General features: G+C 23.9%; 2 protein-coding genes across 19 annotated transcripts in view; one reads left to right on the top strand and one right to left on the bottom strand.

Annotated features, from left to right (window-relative positions):
* Positions 1-23,726, bottom strand: part of LOC113554958 (coiled-coil domain-containing protein AGAP005037) — a 167,783-nt gene that overhangs the window by 130,073 nt on the left and 13,984 nt on the right. The window contains exon 1 of one of the 18 annotated variants that reach the window (XM_026959249.1): positions 20,156-20,545. The exons of 14 other annotated variants lie outside the window; for them this stretch is intronic. In XM_026959249.1, coding sequence (XP_026815050.1) covers positions 20,156-20,264 — 109 coding nt within the window. In that variant the 5' untranslated portion in view covers positions 20,265-20,545. Of the gene's footprint in view, positions 1-10,510; positions 10,570-10,779; positions 11,019-13,857; positions 13,939-20,155; positions 20,546-23,726 lie in introns of those variants that run through there. 3 more of the 18 variants (XM_026959277.1, XM_026959258.1, XM_026959267.1) reach the window with 3 other exon arrangements.
* On the top strand, positions 15,964-16,835 carry LOC113555023. Its single transcript, XM_026959304.1, has 4 exons — positions 15,964-16,230; positions 16,445-16,543; positions 16,604-16,749; positions 16,811-16,835. Exons 1-4 carry the CDS (start codon positions 15,964-15,966, stop codon positions 16,833-16,835), a joined length of 537 nt encoding a protein of 178 aa, XP_026815105.1.

The raw sequence follows: 23,726 nt of genomic DNA, 5'->3' as shown, positions 1-23,726 counted from the left end.
ATTATTTATTTGTAAAATGTATATAAATAAATTATTCCCAGAGAAGTATATTTTTATTGACAAATGACACAAAATAGAAATTTTAAAACTATTGACACTGCAGTATAAATCTACATATAAGTACTCATTATTACCATTATTATTTTTAAAAAAATCGTGTAATATAGAATATATACAACTTATGAATTGTCCTTTTACAAAAGAAAAAAGCGTATAATTTTATAGTAAGCAAAATAACAATAAATAATAAAATGTTATTATTTATTAATGAATTCCTAGAAATAGCGATATAAAATTTCAAACTTATGTATCTCACATTTTTTATATTATTTTAAATACGTTTCAAAGGTATTACTTTTCGGACATTAATTCATTTTTGTTAAATCTCTATTTCTTTAAAGTATTTGAATATTTGATAAACATCAGGCAAATATTTTGAAATGCACGAATAAAATAAAAAATACAATAACAATAATATTTCAATAAAATATGTTAATGTACTACAAATTATTATTGTATAAATCTCAAATATTCTATAGTATTAGTTAAATTAAATTAATTTAATTTAATTTTCTAAATAGTTTCTATTTTAAAAAATAAAAAAAATTTCACTCAGTTATAATCTATAGTATAATATGCAAGTATTAATAATTTCATAAACAAATCGAAATTGTTTAACACTGAACGATTACGCCCATCTTCCTAAGGACATAACATTATAAACTTGCACTTATAAATAGTTACAATCATCTAACTTAACGTGATTGGTTTTAAAATATAATGTTTATTTATAATATTTGTATACATACTACATTAGCGTACTTGATTAAATTGAAAAATTATGATTTATAATGGATAAGTTGTGCTTACTATATTTATTGTGGAATTGGTATAATACATACTTGGCATTGAATCCCACATATTTTTATCAGCTAAATTTATACTTATAATTAATAATTATATAATTCTTACCATTAAAATACAATACATTTTTTTAAATAAAATGTAGTATTTTATATTTAATAAACTTTAATTATAAATTATTATAGAAATCTTTAACTTTTAAGTATTTATCCTATTAATTTTATTGTAAAAAAAATTTGAATTGTACTAAAAATACTTTTTTCTAAGTTTTGTTATAAGTATTTGTTTTATTTTATATCTATGTAAAGACTTGTCGATAATTTTTTATAAAATATTTGATTTATTAGGTAGTTATTTTAAATGTTACTTTATTTCATTGACTGCCAAAAAAAAACATTTTTCAATGAATAAATTATACGTTTATTTTACATTTAAAGCAATTTGTCAAAAATAGCTTTTATAATATTACAAGGGATTTGTTCAAAACTTTTTAGTATCATCACTGAAAATATTTCAAGAATTGGTAAGTCTGTTCATTAATTTTCTTTAAATATATAGATGTTATATTACATATTATTATTTTTATTATTGGCTACTTAGTATAGTTACTCAGCAAGACGATTATTATATTAATACAATATTTAAGTTTGTTAATGAGCAAAAATAGTAAATGCATACATTTTTTAACAATAAATTTAAATATTTCATCGTCCAGCAAATATTTTTAGATGAAAAAAACTCAACAAAGACTATATATTAAGGGTGCAAACATCAATATGTTCGCAAGCCACATGGGAAAATACAATAAATACAATAACATTAAGAAAAAAAACATCTTATTTATTATTTGATATTTTTTTATAAAAGAAAACCAAAATAATTTGAATTTATAATAATAATAAGTAAATTTTTATTTTATAAATAAAACGTGAGCCACATCTGACTATGAGGAGAGGTGCATATGGCTCGGGAGATGCAAGTTGTTCACACCTGTTATATATTAAGTGTGTATATATCTACAATATCTTCATTGAATGAAAAAAAAATATTTCAATGTTTAAAAACTAATTAGTACATTAAAATAAAAAAAAACGATCGACAGTCCGCATGAAATTATTTTTAATCGGTATCGAAAATCATGATTTTGGGTAGATTCTGGATATAAAATATTCATTAGCCAATATTGTAAATCGTATATTATATATATTTTTTTTGTAGTATTTCGCAATTTATAAAAGAAAAATGACAAAAAACCGGACGAAAAGTAGTCAATTTCTGTAGAATAATAGGACAATTAACAATTTGTCTGGTTGGAAACAATATGGCAAATAGTTGTGTACGTGATGTGTAACTTTGGAAATTGATCAGCCATCCGGAAACTAGTTCTGGACGTGATCTGAATGTTATTATACATGACATATTATAGTTAACCAAAATCCAGAACGCATATATGTATCTTTATGTTAACATATTGTTCTGTATTACAATTAACAATGATATCGTATAAACGTCGTACATAAGTATATCACATTAAATAGTCTACTCGTAAACTAAGATTACAGTAATACATCATTTTAACGGGATAAATTTAGTTTTTACGTACACATCTGTAACCGTAACTCATAAGACAACGATTTATTAAATTGGAAAAAAATAGTATGATGTGGCCGAAATATAAATTGTATTTACTATTTGACATTGTATATGCAATATGCATGTAGTATAATATGGTGTACAAAATAGACAATAGACATGGTAATAACATAAAATGGTCCCATGAGAAACATTTATAAATAAAATATTTTAAGAAAAATAACATAAACGTGATTTAGAGGAGTTTAAGGGAACCATATAAGTACCTAGTTTTATTTATTATTTCATGAAAAACTAAAAACGAAGTCTAAGAATATAATATGTATCATATAATGCTAATCAATATTTTATTTTAATTTTTTATTCTTTGGAATTTTAACAATTTTGATTTATTGGTATTTGTAAATCATTGCAATAAAATAACATGTATGAGAGTTTTGATAGACAAAATAGTATTGAAAATACAATATTATTTTGCTCAAGGACCTATAAAGATTTTATAGTAGCTATATTTAATCATGCTGTACTCGTAAGATTGAAATTAATCTATATATTGCAGCATAATGTATATATATATAATAACTGTTTATTTACACCTACCTATTTAAAAAAAAATAAAATTGTTACTACCTGTGTTTTATATTTTTAATGAGAAATCATGAATGTAATTTAACATAATGGTATATAATACAAAAGACAATTTTTGAATGATTTTTTTCATAGGAAGTAAAAATATATAATACATACTATAAAAAACATATTATAGGTACGTATGAACTTTAATTTGATTTCTTTCTTATGAGTCAATACTCATTCTCAATGATAAACACATATATACATTATATCAGCGGTCCTCACTAGGATTGTAGAATGGGCCAAATGTAATTTTTGAAAATTATTTGCGGGCCACATACATTTTTTTAATAATTAAAAACATAAAAATTATATATATACATTGTTAGAAAAGGGTATTGTAGGAAAAAGTACATAAATGACACAAATGTTTTTCTTGGATTTATAATTATAATTTTAAATTTCAATTCATAGTTTATTTTTTACAAAATACAAATCATTCATACTAGTAACTAGTATATTAAATTTATATATTTATTAAATTATTAGATTTAATAAAAGATTACACAGTGGAAATTAATAAACTCATAATCGTAGCCCATAGGTGCCTATTTATCTGTCCAACTGATAATTCAATACAAGTTTAAAATAGAAATATAAAATAAATAAAAATGATAAGATAATAAGTGACATTCATTTTATTTACTGTTTATAGAATTTTAGATTTTAGAATGAACAATTTTATTTTAGTGCGGGCCGCACTAAAGTTACTAAACAGCCGCATACTGCCCGCGGCCGTGTAGTGGGGACCGAGGCATTATATCATACAACGATGTATAATTACATTATTTTAAAATATTTTAATAAAAAAAAAATAACCGTTGAGAGTTGACAAAAACATTAATAATTAAATATTCAATCTATTTTCAGTCAACTCTTTATATTGGAAAAATGAAAACTATATATACATATATATATATATATAAGATAAAATTGTTGTTTTAATTTTTTATACATTCAAAGAAATATTTTTTTATGAAAATTAATTATTTTTTAGTTTATTATCTATTCTATTGAGTGATCAAGTATTCTAATTATAGTTTCACAATATAGTTTTTTTTAATATAATATAAAAAAAAAAAGGATGGTCAAGTGGATAACGCTCTGCTGTATAGTAGGGATGGAGGGTTTAATGGATGTGTTACATTTGAATCCAATGACAGGTATCATTGTATACGAAAAACGATACTGTACAGAGATAAATTGTCAGTCTAAGATATATTATATTATTAATTATTACCTATATTTAAATTGTAATTTATTTTTCTCAACTACTGATGAAAGTTTCAAGTTTCTACGACTTATATTTTTTGAATAACAACAAATATTTTAAATCGTTTTAGAATAATACATAGTTATTTTACGCGATTTCGTAAAAAATTTAAGTTCATGCTCTCATAACATTTTTTCTATTTTGACGATGAAATTTTTTTTTTACAATTATTTGACGAAAAAGTTATGGAAAACATTGCATTGGATTTTTTAACCTTGGATATAAATCTCAAAAATGTTATTAGTTTTCAACATCAAAATTCCTTGCAAATTTTCGCAATTTTAAAATATTTGAACTTTAAATACTTAAAAACAAAAATTGTGACTACAATAAGTACAACTTATAATAAACCTTGTATTAAATTTTATCGGCATTTCAAAAAAAAACTTACAAAAATCGAAAATTTTAAAGCTTAAAAAATTTAAAATATTTTAAAAATTTAATCGTAAATAGAAAACGATAATATAAACATTTGGTGAAAATTTCAATGAAGTTCTACTGTATTTAAAACAATTCTTTTTTGAGTTACAGCGAAATAAAAAAATCTATTTCGTCGTAAACTGACTATACGTAAAATTCCCGTTTTTTTGTTACTTTTTTATGGTTTTTCATAACGCTTTAAAAACTTTGAAAAATTTTTTACTCTTTACCCTCAAAACACAAACTAGATTCATTTTCCTTTTAAATGAAGGAATGAAGTCAAAAATCAAAGCGCTATTAATACACCAAAACGTAATGACAGACACACAAAATCATAAATTTAAAAAAAAACATACATCATAGTAAAATCAATACATTCATCACTCCGTTCAGAATCTAAAAATGTAAACATTTAACGTTTTTTTAATCCTATATGGACTTAACAAATATGTGTGGTATTAATCTCTTAAATTTACATTTTTTTATGATAAAAATATTATAATCTTTAATAAGATCTAAAAAGGGATATTATTTCTATTCTTTACTTAAAAAATAATATTCTTTCTTGGGTTAATTCATATATTTTATGTATAGGTATAAACTCACAAGTCTTTTATTTAAACAATTGCTATTTAATTACTAATTATTTAGGTTTATATGAACTTCAAAGCTAGATATAAAGCTATTTATTCATTAATTTACTGATCAAAGTACTATTCAGTAGAACTAAACTTGCAATGTTTACAATATTTTACATATTTTTTTATTTTATAAAATATAAGAATGGTATGGAACATAGTCATTAATTGGGGGACTTAGAGGGGCTTAGCCCCCTCTACATTTTTTAAATTTTTTTCAAAAAATTAAAGGTTATTTATTAGAGAAAATTATAAAATGTAATTCCTAATCAGGATATCCGATAGGTATGTGTTATGATGTGAACATTTAAGCTTCATGTATTAATTTTGTATAGTTAATTTGTAATTAAATTAAAATGATTGAACTATACATTAATATTTTATAACGACAACGATAACATATTATATATTATACGCCGTTAAATAAATAATTTTGAAGTTTTTATGTACATTTTATATGATAAATGTTACAATAAAATTGTAAAATTTATATATAGGGGATGTGGGGGCAAAACCCTACACTGGCCTGTTCTATGGTTATAATTTTAGCCCCCCCCTTTCTAACAAGACAAATTTACGCCTATAGAATGGAGCTGTATGAATATATTTCATTATATTAATCAAACTATAGCTACAAAGTCTCAGTTCATAGTTATACTGATTATTGCTATAGGTACTTATATATTTATGAATTTAATAATAAAACTATAACTACAAGAATAAATATATAATATACATTGTACATAATATATAAGATATTTATAAGTTGTTATTGTAGGTAAATATATGTACAAAATCATAAAAATAAGAAGTTGTATCAAAACTCAATTTTTCATTTCTGAAATTATTATATTGTGTTTTTTCTTTTATTATTGTTATTAAAAAAACAAATAATGATGATTAATATAAAAAAAAGATCTTAAATCTAAAATCAAAATTATATTAAATTATAAAAAATATTATTTATTAATATTATGATGATTATATTTTATATTTAATTTATGATTCCTGTGGTTTTTTTTAGGAAGTATAAAAGCATAAAACTACTTTTGTAACGAACCCAAACACTTCCTACATAGGTTTCCCTTTATATTGCATGTGTGTAAAACAATAAAGCAAAGGTTTATCGTATTGTTCGGTGTATACCTACCAATAGCATCGCATATTGTGTTCGAGAAACCAATTTATATACAGATTTATCTTTAAATGGGAATTATACACTTATAGGTACACCCTACGCTTATCTAAACATTGATTGGATACCGCCAAATGTTTGTATCGAAATTCATAATAATCCAAGGATAAAGCCGTAAAGGCCTCACTTATATAGAGTATGTGTATGAGTAGAGTTGAGTATAATTATGTGTGTGTATGTGTGTGTTTGTGCGAATGTGTACTATTATTAAGTATTTAAATACCAATGTTCTAAAATAGTCTAATAAGAATTTCAGTAAAGACGTTACACATCATTAGTGAATAATGAGATAATGCATATATATATATACATATATTATACATAGATTAAATTTTCAAATGAGAAAATGAAGTATGATGATGAGTAAGTAATTGTGTACCGAAATCAACTACATTATATATGTCATTTTCAGGTCAGTAATTTTTGAATGTCGAGAGTTCTACTGAAGAGTATTTCACTGCAATTTGAGGTACAAATGATCTTAACCTCGTTCAAATTTATTTCAAAAGATTGAAGAGGTTTGTATTTTAATTAAATGTAAAGACTTCAGATCACATATTTTCGAGTATATACTAGATATACAATAAGAGCGTATAACATATTGTACTTTACTAAACGTATATGAATGTTGAGTATATGATGTATCGTATACTAGAAATCATACAAAGTATTTTACGTCAACTTTATTACAATTATAAATACATCGGTAATTAAAGATAGTCAGATAATTTATTTACTATTACAAACTACAATGTTATATCAGAGTAACTGTTACATTATCAATTTTAAATTTTAAAAAACAACCTTTATCACGAAAAAATAATTTTCCTATAACATTCATTATTAATACAGAAAAATTAGGACAGGTTTTGTGTGTCATACAATTATGTGTATAAAAAATATAATACACATAAGTAAAAACATTGTGGAAATGTAGATAATAAAGTAATTTTATTTTTATTTTACTTTTCGTGCAGAATATCCATTAAATTATATTTTTCATAAGCACATTACGAACATAATTAAGTAGTATCACTTGTCAAAATAACACAATAATAATACTCGGGTTTCTGTAAATTCATGAATACTCCTATTTATCTTTGATTTTTACAAAACACTTTCAGAAACCTTATAATCAATATCATATTATAGTAGTGATCCCAAATATAATATACATAAATATAATATAATATGTATACCTAAGTATAATGTATATATTAATAATATAATATAACTGTATAGTAAATATAAAGTATTCAATATATTCGTTTGGGGTTATACTAGATTTGAAAAACTACCAATATTCTGCGAATTATTCATTCTAATGTAAATAAATATATTATTATTATTTTCATTGTAGCCTTAAACCTAACTTAAACTTCTGTTATTCTATATTAATTACATTTATTACATTTTTGTGAATTTCAACAGTAGGTACAGGTATTGTTATTTATAGAAAACTATGAATTAATATTTAAGACTTCATAACAACTCTAAAATATAATTTATTTACATAGGTAAGTATCCATAAATGAAATAAAAATTTTAAGTAATATACATTTAATAATAATAATCAATAGAAAAATAAATTATATTATACGAATTGTAGTTATCATAAGTAGATTCTTGAATATGTAATATTCATTCGAGTAAAACACAGTAGGCTATTAAATACCATGTAAAATTATTTCCAGTTAAATATTTATTTGATTATAATCTTTTTGTTTTATATTATTTCATGAAAATACTTTACAAAGCTAAGTCATTTATTTGAAACTCAATATTACTTTGAAAACAATATTTTTATTAATTTTAGTTCTATGAATGTATGGTTATTATATAAATATGATGTAAAATATTATAACAGATACAATTAAAACTGTATCTAATTAATGTTACATATTATTATTCTTAAAAATATTATGATTATCGACTTTAACTTAAAATAACTGTGATATACCTTTTATTTTAACATAAACAATAAATTTCTAATAAACAATTTTCGTAGCTCAAAACAAACTATTTTGTACTTTTATCAATAATATATTAAAATACATAAAATAATTTGTTTTTTATTTTCTGCTGGACAATATTTATAGTAAATAAATAAAAGAATACATTTTACAAATTTTGAATTTAAAATTTAAATAAACATAGAACATTACAGAATAGAAAGAAAAAAGAACAAAAAGAGAAAATATTATGTTTGAAATGAAATTATTTTATATAATGCACAGATACAATGATACAAAGTTTCTTTAGTTAATATTATTTAAACAAATAATAAAATGATAAAAAAACAACGCCTAGACGTTTCCAAATATATTAAATTGGTCAAATTACACACACATTAATGTGATAGAGTCACATTAACTGATAAGATAAGTTAATATTATTAATCATAGAATCTTAATGCATTAATTGTTGTTAGTTATATATATTTATAACTATGTATATAATATTATTTAAGCACCAAAAATAACTCACTGTCATTTAAATAACATCATACAGTTGCAGTTCATATAACTAATAAAATAGGTAAAAATCTCAAGACAATTTTAAGAATAAAAATTACATATATATATGTAATTTAAATCTTAGATTCTATACAACTATATGTCTATATTTAACATAAAATCTAAAGCTTTATATACTCGTTATTTCTATTATACTATCATCCCAATATTTAATGTAATTAATTAAAAAATTATATATTTAGTTTGCATCATGAATAAAAAAAATATTATGTGTATAATAATAGCTTAGATTTGTGCTTAAGATTCAAAAGTGTCAATCAAATTAATATTAGTGTACAACTTTAATAGTTGTTAATAATTTAATTTAACCTAATCAAATTTTTGAAAATAAAACAAACAAAACGTGAACATAAACCACGATGTTTGAGAGATAATGATAACAATTTCATTCATGTATTAAAGAATTGAAAATAATCAACATGAAAGTTATAGTTATGACAATTGACAGTTACATTTTGAATTATTTATTTTAGTTAATATGTGTATTGTGACAGTTTTTGTTTATATATTTATGTTCTGTTAATATTTAAAATGTATAATTATCTATCAAGCTGTGAACTGCTTTGAAATTTAGTAAATAATAACCAAATATCATACTTAGTACTCACATATTCATATTTTAATGGCTTCCATAAATCTACAAGTAATAGAGAATATTTTTATCGTACAATAAAATTATTTAATCTATCAAATTTTATTATTGATATTCACAATCGCAAAAAAAAAGATATTGAACAATTTGTGTATCCCACGCACCCAATTCGATACGGTCCGTTTAACACGCAACTAAATATATAAAACGACCGCCTCATATAATATTATATTAAGGTATTTATCCGAAAATTCATATGTCTAAAATATCAAGTTGTATGATTGTAACTAAAAATAAAGTCGATGGTAAAAGTCATTTTTTGATAATTTTATTTTTAACAAATACTTAAAAAAATAATTTAAAGATGCAATAAGTTCCCAGTATATTTCAGACTTTGGAAATCTTTGCCATTTGTCCAAGTCTTTTACACAATCATATAAATAGTGGTATTAACTAAACCATAACCAAACGTTTGTATTCATCTATACACTTACGCAGGGGCGACTTATTATAAGAATACTAAGAGCGACTGCTCCTGTCCCAAAAATTGGGTAACAAAGTGTTTTAAATTTAACAGATTTATTCATAATTCATAACAGAAGATTGATCACCCAAGTAAAAAATAAGTGTATCTATATCATAAATTGTAAAAGTTAATGTAAAAATGTAACTAAAGCAGAACCTAAAAATATCACATTAGTCCTAGTAAATGTAGTAGAAACATGCTCTTTGAGTTATGAAGACTCAAGCTACCACTGCACTTACATCATACAAAATGTGTGAAATCATATCGTAAATCGAACTATCCTCGAGTTGAAAAATTCAGTCAAAGAAAGCTCCGTCCATATCTAATATCTAATATTATATTAAGTAAAATTTAAATAAAATCGTATTTGTTTTCTTAATATTGGTTATTGTTTACTTAAATGCAATAACTGAATGTAGTATTACTGTGCAAACAATTAAAATAGTTTAGGTATGTGTTTATGTTGGTAATAAGTTATTGTTAATAACAATATAACGAAATAAAAAACCTGAGAACGAGTCGGAAAAATCATCGTCGTCGGACACGGGCGAGCCAGAGTCGTGGCGCTTACGCCGACGCCGTTTCCGCTGACAACAGTCACTGCAATTGCTGCACATACTTCGTGCGCGCTCCTGGTGAGAAGAGAGGGTAGAAGAGAACAAGAGGTTACTGAAAAAAAGAAGCGGATGGAAACGGTGACTAGCGATAGGCGGAATGGATGTTGACAGAGAGGGTGAATGGTCGTCAAGAGCGAGAGCGAAACGCTCCAACCACCCCGCCGTTGAACGACCGCAACACGACGGCGGACAGCGCGGTGGACGTCTGACGCCACGACTAGAAGCGGTACAACTGAACGTGACGCTATCGCCACCTACGACTACCCCGCCACCACGATAGAGTCTTTGGCGACGACGCAAGGACGGCACCTGAGTATGATGCGGTACAGCATAAAAATGTAATGTTCACTACCGGAGAAGAACATGGTAATATGGTGAATTCATTACATTTTAAAACTAAAGACTGCAGATTACACTGCATAAACATTTTTGAATTAGGGTTTTGGACGAAAGAAACAAAAATAATCACATACCACAAAGCACAGCGACATATGACGATACTCTTATATTTTCCAAAGTCTATAATAATGTATTGTGTTACCTATTTCATATCTATAAATGGCTATGTATTATATTTTAAATATTTATCATCATAAATCTTAACTTTTTAAATTGCTTGTACCAATAAATATGCTAAGTTTAAAAAATTTAATAACTGTGGAAAATTTTATCTGTAAATCAGTATTCTTAACCTATAACTCACGGCATTTTTGACAAATCACAAATATATATTATTATATTATTGAAGCTTAAAAGTTTAAATAATGTTATACTTTTTCCTAGAAACTATAACAGTATAATAAGTATTTAATAGTGCTGAATTTCTTTCGAAATGTCCGAATAAGCTCACGAGCAAATACAAAGATGGATATCTGAATTGGTTTTTGAGTTGTTGCGAAAAGTATAATCAAATTGGTTATTAAATTTTAAAAGAAATTTAAATTTTCCTTCCTAATTGATAAAGACAAAAAATAGTCTATATTTAGTACATATAATTAAACATTTTCATAATTCTTAATTCAAATGTTTTCATTATATTTATTATTATTTATATATACCAGTATAAATAATTATTATGGGAAATACAATTAAAAACCTGAATAATGACCGAATTATAATGTTGCATTGCACTTTATTCTTTTACAGAAATCAAATGTTTAACTGTTTGAAATATTTTGAAACTTTCTTGCTTACCTCATTTAGTGAATACATACAAAAAATTATGTGTACACATACAATTTATTGGGTGATATTAGTTATATTATGATATAATTTAATATGGTATTTTAAAAACAAATGAATATACCCATACAATAAATGAGAGATTAAAACTAAATTAAATATTTTAAAAATCAGTGAGGTAATGCTACTGTAATTTATAAAATGTACTGAAGTTAATTATTTTAAGTAATATTAATACTCAATAATAAAAGATTCATTTTGTTAATTTTTTAAATTTAAATTCATATATTAATATTTTATTTCAACAGGTCATCAAATGAGAAACATTTTATTTTAGCTGTAGAACTATAGTACTATTATTCATTTCATAATAAATTAAGACCTTTATTTCGTTATCAAATTTAGGTTAAAAATATATAATATACACATAAATTAACACAACATTCTTACTACGAGTCATAAAAATCTAATAAGAATGAACATCAATACACTTTTATAATACTTATATTATAACTTACGGCAAACAAAATCCAAAAAAGTATAAAAACTAAATGATTTAAAGAATTAATAAAATTCATACAGAAAATATAATCATATATTATTCTTATGAAGTATGAAAATGAATGCTTAAATTTATGACACTTCAGCAGCTAAATAATATAATATTAGTTGAATTAAATTCTAAAAATTTAGCATTTAATTCTTAAATTGTACACAAAAATTTGTTTTTAAGTTAAACATCAGATGTATAAATTTTGTATGTTAAATTATCTATCAATTTAAATTAAAAATATTTATTAATTAAGTCGAAAAAAAATAATATATTTTAAATAATATTACTTAATTATATTTCAAAAAAAATTTAATAAAGCTTTTTACTTCGATATTTGTAAAAATGTAAATTTTATAATTTTTGTAAAACTATTTATAAATGTCTCAAATTAAATGCTCGAAAAAATTACTTTCAAATTTTAAAAATAAAATAATAAAGACAAAATTAATCTAAAAAAGTTAATTTATTTAAAAAATATATATACCTATAAAATATTAGTTAAAACATAAAATGATATATTATAAACAACAAAAATTGTAATTTAATTCATGAAACGAAATAAAATTATAAATTTTACCAGGCTATATAATAATTGTTTACCAATTAAATACTTTACATAACTGAAATTAAATAACGATCACCTTGAATACTTGATTTAAATATATTTTAAAACTTAGAAAAATACAAACTGAAGTTCGTATTTATTTAATGTAATAACAATAATTATTTAACAATATTTACTTTAATATAAAAAATCATACTATTTTCTTGTTTCCCAATTTGGAAAATGTTATTTAAATTTTCAGATAAACCAAAAACATATATATACCTACTAATTACTTATAATATCGGTAATAATTTTTTTTTAAATCAAATTTATTTTGTTTAAGTTAAAATACTTTTTTTGTGAAAAAGATACTAAGTAAAATTGAGTATGGTATGGTTGAGAATAAAACTTAGTTTTTATTCTACAAATACATTTTGTTTTCTATAAAATACTTAAAAATATTATAATTATATTATTATTATTCATAAGTTATTGATTTCAATTCAAACTTTATTATATTCATAATATTTATTGTACACAGCAGACAATAATTTAAAATATAAATTATTTTAATACATAAAATATTTATCACATATTAACTAAATAATAGAAAACGTTCCTGGATATAACTAATGAAATATTATTAAATTAATATAGTTGAATGATATTAATTGTGAGTCGACTGACCTGTGAATGAAACGCAATGTCTAAGCACGCACATCGACATGGTGGCGAAAGCAAGACTGCCGATAAACAACTATGATGTGAAGGCGACGAGTCCACAAGAACGATTAGAACAAGCAAGTAGCAACGCTTTCTGTCATACGACAAACGCGGTAATAATGTTTACGCGTCTGCCACCAGGTGTCACTACATGTTACGTTTATATAGTTAATACGAAAAATTTCAAGATAAATCTGCTTAGATTTTAAATAGAGCAATGAATATATAATAGTTTCACTTTCTTTGTAGTAGTAGTAGTTTTTGTAGTAGATATTAGCTCAACTTTATCTTGGATTTAATTGATATTTTTAATACTTTAAATCAAAAATAAAAATCAGAAAAATGTTACTAATAAATTGCCAAATTGGTAAAAACTGTTTTCAAAATATTTAAACTATTATCAAAAATAACACACAATAGTCACAGTTAAGTGCAATGTTAATTATTAACAATTAACTTTGTATAAAGCAATTTTGGTATGTATACAAATAATGTTTAATGGTAATAATAAAACGACATTCACCAAAAATTTATAACATGTTTCATAAATCATAATAAATAAAAAATAATTGAGTCATATAGCATTTAGTAATAAAATGTACGGACAATATTTTTAATACTAAAATTTCATTTTTTAAATAAACCGCACTCACACATCAAATTATAGTTTTTATTATTATATTATTCGATTTATTTGGCAAAATTCATTTCAAACTACGATAAAACTAATGAAAATATAAATTACCAATACAAAGATTAAAGAAATAAAATAATTAATAATATATAATAACCAACCAAAAATCTTAGGAAATATAAATTGACAAATGGCAACCGCATAAGAAATAATTTATTATTGAATTAAAATTTTAAATTTAACAAATCCACTATCTATTGAATGATTAAGCATACACAACAACTACTATTTAGCTAAGTAACATCCCGGTTTTTTTTTTTTAATTTTAATATAAAATTAATCATTTGAGATTTTTAAAATTTTCATTAAATATTGATGTAAGCATATGATAATATAATTTTCAAACTATTTTAGCTTTTTTAAATTTATTTCTAGACATTCTAATATTTTAAACTTTTTTTTTGGTTTATTTTCGATACATGTTAAAAACATTTTTTTTTTTTTGGCCAAAATCGTGGGTCTCTATTTCTTCACCCACAATTATTAACCTTACAAACAAATTATACAATATTATAATAATTAATAATACGAGTATTATGATACATGGTACAAGTAATATTTAAAAAAAAATTAATTCAACATAACATACGTATTGACGTACTAAGTACTAATTAATAGTATAAATTTCAATAATATATATTGAATAAAATATTATAGCCTATTATACCTACACTTTATTATAATAAAAAAATAGGCTGACCAATCGAATCCGTTTAGAAGTGTTTTCCATTATATAGTACAATAGTTTATCATTAAATTCAAATTTAAGTATTTAACACGCCGATTACAATTACCTATTTAATAACGAGGTATACTCTCTATACACTTACTATACAGTATAGTGACTTGCCTGGATTTAAGATAGAATTTATATCGTTAGATATTTTATCTAAGTTTTCTATGAGTAAATAAGTTAATTTATAGTAATTACATATTTATACTATATTAGTATTTTTTAAACAAAAACTAGTTTTAATAAAAAAACTAAAAATTTCAGAAAAAAATATATTAATTAAAATTGAAAAAATTAAAGAAAAATTAAAAGGCTATTTAACGTTAAAATAACATTTTTGGCTTGAAATCATTGAATTATATACACGTTTAAATTAAAATTGCTTCTAATAAATTAAATAAAAATACTTTAAATCTCAAATAGTTGTTTTTGACACTTGAAATATAAACTTTATTAGAATATATATTATACTCTTATAATTGATTTATATTTGAATTGCTATGGTAATACATATTTTATTTTATTAAATATATTGATTTTATTTTTATTAAAAGCATTCATTATTTCATTTTTATGTAATCTGCAGTCACTAAAATATTATCCTTTTTATTTACCAAGATTTATTTTATTGCTTATTTTGAAAATGACAATTTTTATTAATGAAGGATTGCTTAAAATTACACAAAAACTGTGTTTGATAGCTATAACTATACATTTGTACACTATATTTTCATCAGAAATGCGAACTTGTCCACTGATCAAAATCGGCTTGAAGATCTACCCGTTTGATATTCAATTTTTCCTATCGTCGATACTTTTCTTGACTGGAGCGTCTATATCTATAGTTGAATGTGATATATGGCCATATAATACAAAACCCAAAAATAGAATAATTCAATTTCTAGCTGAGGTACAAAAATAATTTTGGTTCATAAATGAATCATATTCAATACTGATTAAATTCTTTCAAATATTTATCAAATTATAATACCTACTTTTCTTTTGAAAAAAAACATAACAAAATGTTAAATACCTGCAACATGTCTTAAATTATCTCTAATACTTTATAATATTATTTACAAACATAAATTTAAGTTAATGTAGCATACTCCATGTATTTATAGCTGTATATTATGACAACGTGTATAATAATTGTCTATGCTCTATTTTGGCATCCGATCGTCATAACTACATCTCTTATTACCGATAAATTGAGTGTATTAGTGAGTATTCTATAAAAATTATTCACTTATACACAATCTACGATAATTTTACTTTTACAGACAAATAAATGGTTGGCAAGTGCAAATATCTACAAAAAAAGCATTCCAATTTGTATGGAAAATGTACGTAGTACAAAGTTCCATTGCAATTTATTAGGCGCTTTAGTACTACATTATGTACTCGAGAAGTTTGGAAAAAAAGACTTGTAAATACATTGCATCAATACCATTTTGACAAATAAATATTTAATACAAATAATATTTCAGACGACGGATAAAATGTTTGTTTTGAAGTAATTAAATTAAATTCTTATGTTCAGCTATACACATATGAACAAAATAAAAAATATAATCCTTATAAATCAAAACAACTTCTTATCATGTACGTAAGTATTAATATTTGAAATTAAATAAATCTTTTTTTTATATATTTTACGTATTGCGTACAGATAAATACATATTCACAGTATCAATAACGAAATAAATCTCATCTGTTTCTTCAGAAAGAACTTATGAAAATTAAGTTTACATACATACATTTATATGTTAAACATATTATTTAAATTAAATAAAATAATTTATTTATATAATTTAAAATAGTTTACATGTATTTTTTTTTTTTTTTTTTTAGTTTTTAGCAACTATAGACCAATTTCACTTTCATTATCTATTAGTAAAATTTTTGAGAAATGTTTAAAAAAAACGTCTGTATAACTTTTTAATAAAAAATAATTTTTTTCCAAAAAATCAATATGGTTTTCAGTCAGGTAAATCAACAATTGATGCTTTAGTCCAAGCAGATAAATATAAAAGGGAAAATTTAGATAATAATAATAAAGTAATGGGTATCTAACTTGATCTGAAAAAAGCATTTGATTCGGTAAACCATAGTATTGTAATCAATAAGCTTGAATATTCTGGTAAAGCACTTGATCTATTCTCGTAGTTTTTAGTCAGAAGATATCAAGCTATACAAATGGTTTATTTGGCTTAAATTTAAATGCTAAAATAATAAGTTTTGCTGATGATACCTTAATATTAGTCAGTAGTGTCTCAAATAATATAGTTAATATATTAGCTACACTCGCCTTAGAAACTATTAATGACTGGTTTGTAAATAATTTACTTGAACTCAATATTAAAAATCAAAGTATATGTTTTTTTAAATTTATAAAAATAAAAGTTTAATATACAATCCATTAGTGTTACACAATTCAAATTGTAATAGGTCCTTAGAGTCTTGTAAATGTGATAAGCTTGAACATGTTGAATCAATCAAATTATTTGGGGTGATTTTTGATAGAAATTTGAGGTGAACTCACATATTAATCATGTAGTTAGTACGGTACAAAGATTGTTTTATAAATTTAAATTGTAAAAAAATATCTTCAACATCAAAACCTTGCGTTCAGTCTATTTAACACTTGCACAATTTATTAATAGCTATGGTATTGTTGTTTGGGGAAATGCATAAAAGTTTGCTTTAAATCCGCATATTATTACATTAAACTCACTGTTGAGATTTATACTATTAAAATCGTATGATTTTCATGTAGACGACCTTTACAATACTTTTAATGTAAGAAACTTCAATGGCTTATATATATGGAATACCCTTGATTATATTTTTAATTTAGATTTAAAAAATAATTACCCGTCACATAGCTATCAAACACGTCTTAAATAATCAGTAAATCTGAATATACTAGTAACCAGTAAGGAATTCGGTAGAAAAATGGTTATTAATATTGATATTCGTTTATGTATTATTCTTAATATTAATTTAAAATCATATAAAAAGAAGTATCATTATAAAAAATATTTAAAACATCAGAATCTGAATCAAATTATATTATAAACAAATACTTGTTATTGTATTTTCTTTCTATTACATTTATCTATATCAAATATGTTTTTTTTTTCTTTTTATAAAATGTAATACGTTAATAATAATATAAATATTATATGTATATTATAAATAATAAATTGTGATATGTTAGTATTGTATTGAACTTGCTGCACCCACCACAAGCTATGCTTTTGGGGTGGCGTCATAAATTGTTTTATTTTTATTTTATAACTATCTTTATTATGTAAAATATTATTTTGACAATAAGCTATTATTATTAACACCGAGAATTTTATACCAAATTATTGACTTTTATAATTTTAATAATCATAATTATTTATTATTGGGAAAAGAAAAATTATAATTATGTAAGTGCGTGTAAAAAAAGATGTAGCACAGAAAAATAAATAAAAAATTGTAATGTTTCAAACAAAACCGTTGGTAATATAAAAGATTATCTAACTAATTATTCAAGAAAAAAACAACAATTTAGAAGGTTATAAACTTTAATTGGAACAACATTTGTTGGATGTATCTAAAACCTATATGTGAAATAAAAATAAATTTCTAAAAAAATAAAAAGGAGCAATCGAATTCAAAATAACATAATTTTTTTACATAAAATCAGAACTATACAAAAATTAGTCAAATATGTTATTTGTAATTACATCTAACAATTAAATACTCCAAAGACGGGCAGTAACATGAGCTAAATATATCAAATGTCATGTAAATCCTTTCAACACAATTTTACTAGATATTTCAAAACAAACGTATACGTACGAGTGGAAATAAGATTACTGGAAGTTAAAATATTACTTTATTATGTGCAAGAACCCATAGTAAGGATACTAACTATCCATGTTATTCATAAGTACTAAATATTAATATTTTAAGTTAACAAATATATTTAAAATATGTATCTATGTTTACTATTCATAACTATTATGTATTAATTTGTGATAGCGTGCTGAAGCTAAATATATATTATATACGGTTACATTCAACAAATTCAATCGAAATATATTCATATTAAGACTCGTTTAGCATTCATACTTATTGCGCCATCAATAGAAAATAAATTGTATTATTGTATGATTTAAAAAATAATGTATAAACTATTTTATATATGTGTCTATATTATATTCGATATATACCTATCATGCCTACATATAGTACGAAGCCATTTTTATTGTTATAGTAACAATTATTTTTTTACTCATTCATTATTTATAATGAATTATAAAATTTTAAAATTGTTTGCATAAAATAACCAAAAATATAATATAATGAATATATTATCTTTATATAATTTAGATTAACTAACCTTATTAATAAACATTAGTTATATTTTCACACATTATATAAAATTAAATTATGTACCCGAGTGATAAATTATAGATTCACATTTATTATTCTTTATATATACTTTATATTAAAAAAACTACAAAGTTACAATTTTTAGTTACTTTTTTCAACTTTCAGACTTTTTTTAAATTGATTTTTAATTTTAAATTGGTATGTTTATGTAAAAATCTAACAAATGACTTCACTACTTATGAAACACAAAATATATTGATTAAACCATACAAATATCAAAATATAAGAAACTAAAATCAGTTATTGTATAATATTGAGGTTATTTTTTGTTCAGATCTTAAAATTTGGAATTTTAATATAAATTAATCAATCTTCAAACATTCTTCGAATAATATTGATTAATCTATTATTAAAGAAAAAATGTTTATTTTAAAAAACCTTACCTCCTTCCCTACCGGTTTTTCGTTTCTTTTTTGCTGAACCTTTACTCGGTAATGTGTTACTAGACCCCGGCCCAGTAGCCTTCTCCTTGTTCTTCCACCGGTTCAACATATCCGTCTTCTTGATCAAATGGAAATATATCGTGACAGAGTGGTTATATTCTTCTAGTGATGTAAAATATAATCTAACCTATCAGCCAGTCGGCATGGCCAAACTAAATTCGGCAATGATATTGGAAAAGTACCTACATATATATTATACTATTATAACATTACGATATACGACAAGAATAGAAAATAAAAACTAAAACCGATTAGATACTATCCCGAATTGGTAACTATAAAATCTAGTTGGTACCGAAATCCAACACGTTCGCCCGGCGACCGCACCGAAATGGACTTTCAGCCGCCCGCAGATGCACTTTGTGGGGTTAGGAGAGAGCAGTCGGCGCGGCGTCGGGAACGCTCGCGCGACCCGTGGCCGTTCGGCAAAAACCAACCCTATAACACCCTCGTCAGCGACGGTTGCTCAATCGATAGCGCTTTGAGCGTCCCTTGGTATACACATACTGTATACATAAATATATACATACCTAAATGCAGTACGGTACAAACCCTACACCAGAATCGTCGTAATATAGCGTATGGAGAAGCCTGCTGTATATCGTTCATGAAAGCTAGTATGAAACGTGTCTTTTTCACTTTCCCAGCCCCTACTACAACTACTACTATTACTACCGCTGCTACTCCTGCATTACTACTACTACTGTTACTCCTGTACTACTCTTACTTCTACCACTCAGCTATTATTATGCCGTGTGCGTGTAAATATACAGGGTGGACCAACGTGTTTAACTGTTTTTCTGTATTTCGCGTTATCTGTATATAAACGGAAACGTAAAAACAATGTGGCCTGTATACATATAGATGAATGCAATGACTTGATTTTTCATCCCCGTAACAAATCACGCCACCACCTATTCCCAATTCAAGGTGCACACATTATATTCAGCAGGCATATGCTATACCTATTGAATAGTACCTATAAGTAAGTCGTACGAGATCAAAGACTTAACAAGTCCGTATGTACTATGTACACTTATATTATATTTTATACTATTATAGTTGAAGTATTTTTTGAAGCATTATTTTACAAATTTGGTTAGTAATTCCCACAAATCGGCTAATATATTTGATCAAATTTATATTTTTACATATTTTAACTACAAGCACCAGAAATGCATATTTTATGGAACTTAAATCAATGTATTGAAAAAGTTGTATATTTTGTTCTTAATTTCAATTTCATAAGATTAATAATTTTGACACAGCCTAACGAAAATAGTGCGAAAATTCAATAAAATTATTAAAATATATGATTAGTTCACAAAAGTTATTTAACTTGAAAAATGTAGCTTTAGTCTATATTTAATATTTGTTTTAAAATTGTATTATGCTTTTCAATCAATTAATGATAATTTTTAAAATTTTGTTGAATACATTGCATATTTTTTTTCATATTTTAACACGATTAAATAAATAAATAATATTTTAAATTGCATATAAACTCTATAGTCGTAGTAATAAAAAATTAAAAACAATAGGAATCTACTGTTAACAAATAATACGAATTAAATAGGTATTACTGTTATTTATTAATAATATGAATCAAAAGATAAATGATAATATAAGTATACTCATAATATATTCTTAGAAAAAACACTCATTTGTTTCTATAGAAAAGTCTAAACGATATTTTCATTAGATATATGTATCATTACTGTTCCAATTGACCCGGTACAGAAACTTGATGGTATTTTCTAATAATATCAAGTCAAATTAACTAACCATATTGAATACAACAATAAGAAGAATGTTCGGTAACCGTCAATTTTAATGGATCATTTCCGGTAATTCATCTTATGATACATAATATATTATAAAAATAAGGGATCTACTATAAGAACCCATCAAAAACACATGTTTGAGGGTTATCATAAAGTAACACGTGATCACTTTTTCCGTTACAGCTTTACTCTGAGCTCGACTCTGAACTTTTTAATTTTAATAACCTATCAATCATAAATTAAATGTACAATTATTTCTTTTTACGTGGAGTTTTAATTTGAGTGAATAAAATACAAATTTATAATAATATAAAATTTTCTTTTACCCTATCGACTTATAATACGAATAAATTTAATATAAGTCGGTAATTACACTAGTTACAGCCTTCATAATTTCTATAAGCAATTATGGTTATAAAAAATTTTGATAAACAATATTTCAATATTTTTATATAATTTAATTTATTTTAACTGCATAATATTATTAGTATTAATATAGTGTGTACATAAATCACGATTGTTATATATTTTTTTAATATGTGATAATCCCACTCCTCATCAGTTATTTTTGATGTTAAAAATTCTACAGTTTATAGAACACACTATGCTCGTATTTCAATGAAATTTTGAATTCAATTTTATTTCTATATTAAGTCAAATTAATTATATTTATAAAACCTTAGTTTTTTTTAAATTATTTTAGGTAAATATATTAGTTATTTGTATTACATTCTATTAACTATTTTACTTAACAAATTTAAAATTAAACGAATGTAATTCGTTTAGGCGAATTGATCTTCAGTTTGTACCATTTGATGAATTTTATATGCCATGAGTTAAAACCAGCTTTTACGAATGGCGATGTACTGTACAGGCGAGTAAAATAAACTGTTTGACTGACAACATTGTTTTTCCCATTTTTCAACAGACTATCAATACTGGAATACTTTAATATAATATATACAAGTTGAATATATTCATCTCTACGCTGCACAGTATAGTAAGTAAGAGCTTAGCTCAACGTTAACTATAGCTATATGCCACATCCCCGGTATAAAGTCTGCCTCTGAACTGTGATATATCATGGTTTAAATTTATAAATTTGGTTACCGTGATATTTTCTGTTGCTAGTTGATTTCACTGTTCCGGCGAAACTCAATCAATACTATCCATTTTCTCCAAATAGCCACGCGAATATAATTCGAGCGATAAAAGTCTAGTACATATATTTGAGAAACTCATAATTTCCGGCCCAATACTTGTACTCCGAGGATTTCAACATCCAATATAAGATTAATTGAAGGTGGCATGTCTATTTAAGATGCACATAATATGTTACCTGCTATATTATTGTTCATAAGTTGCTTTAGAGATAAACAGTTGTTATTCTCATCATGCATATTGCGAACCATTATTGATATTTTATTTGAATTTATAATATAATTTTTTTATGCCTCGATTAGTTTGAAAAAACCAAATTAAGTCTCGATGAAATAGTCACGTAAATGGATACAAGAAAATTTTTAGTGAATTATCAGTTATTGTTGAACTAGATAATTTTTAAATCAAAAAGAAAGTTTCAAGCACTTATTTTGATAGCTAATTCGTGAGTGAGAGTAAGTGGATCACTTACTCCCCTATGAAAACTTAGGGTTTCCAAAACTAAATATCAAGAATTTTTCTTGTTTACCCCCTAGTTTTGGTTTTAATGGACACCACTTTTCGGA

The sequence above is a fragment of the Rhopalosiphum maidis genome, chromosome 1, assembly GCF_003676215.2.
Source record: "Rhopalosiphum maidis isolate BTI-1 chromosome 1, ASM367621v3, whole genome shotgun sequence".
In the NCBI taxonomy this organism is placed as follows: Eukaryota; Metazoa; Arthropoda; class Insecta; order Hemiptera; family Aphididae; genus Rhopalosiphum; species Rhopalosiphum maidis.
The sequence above is the reverse complement of the archived record's forward strand: the minus strand, read 5'-3'. Positions and strand labels throughout refer to the sequence as shown.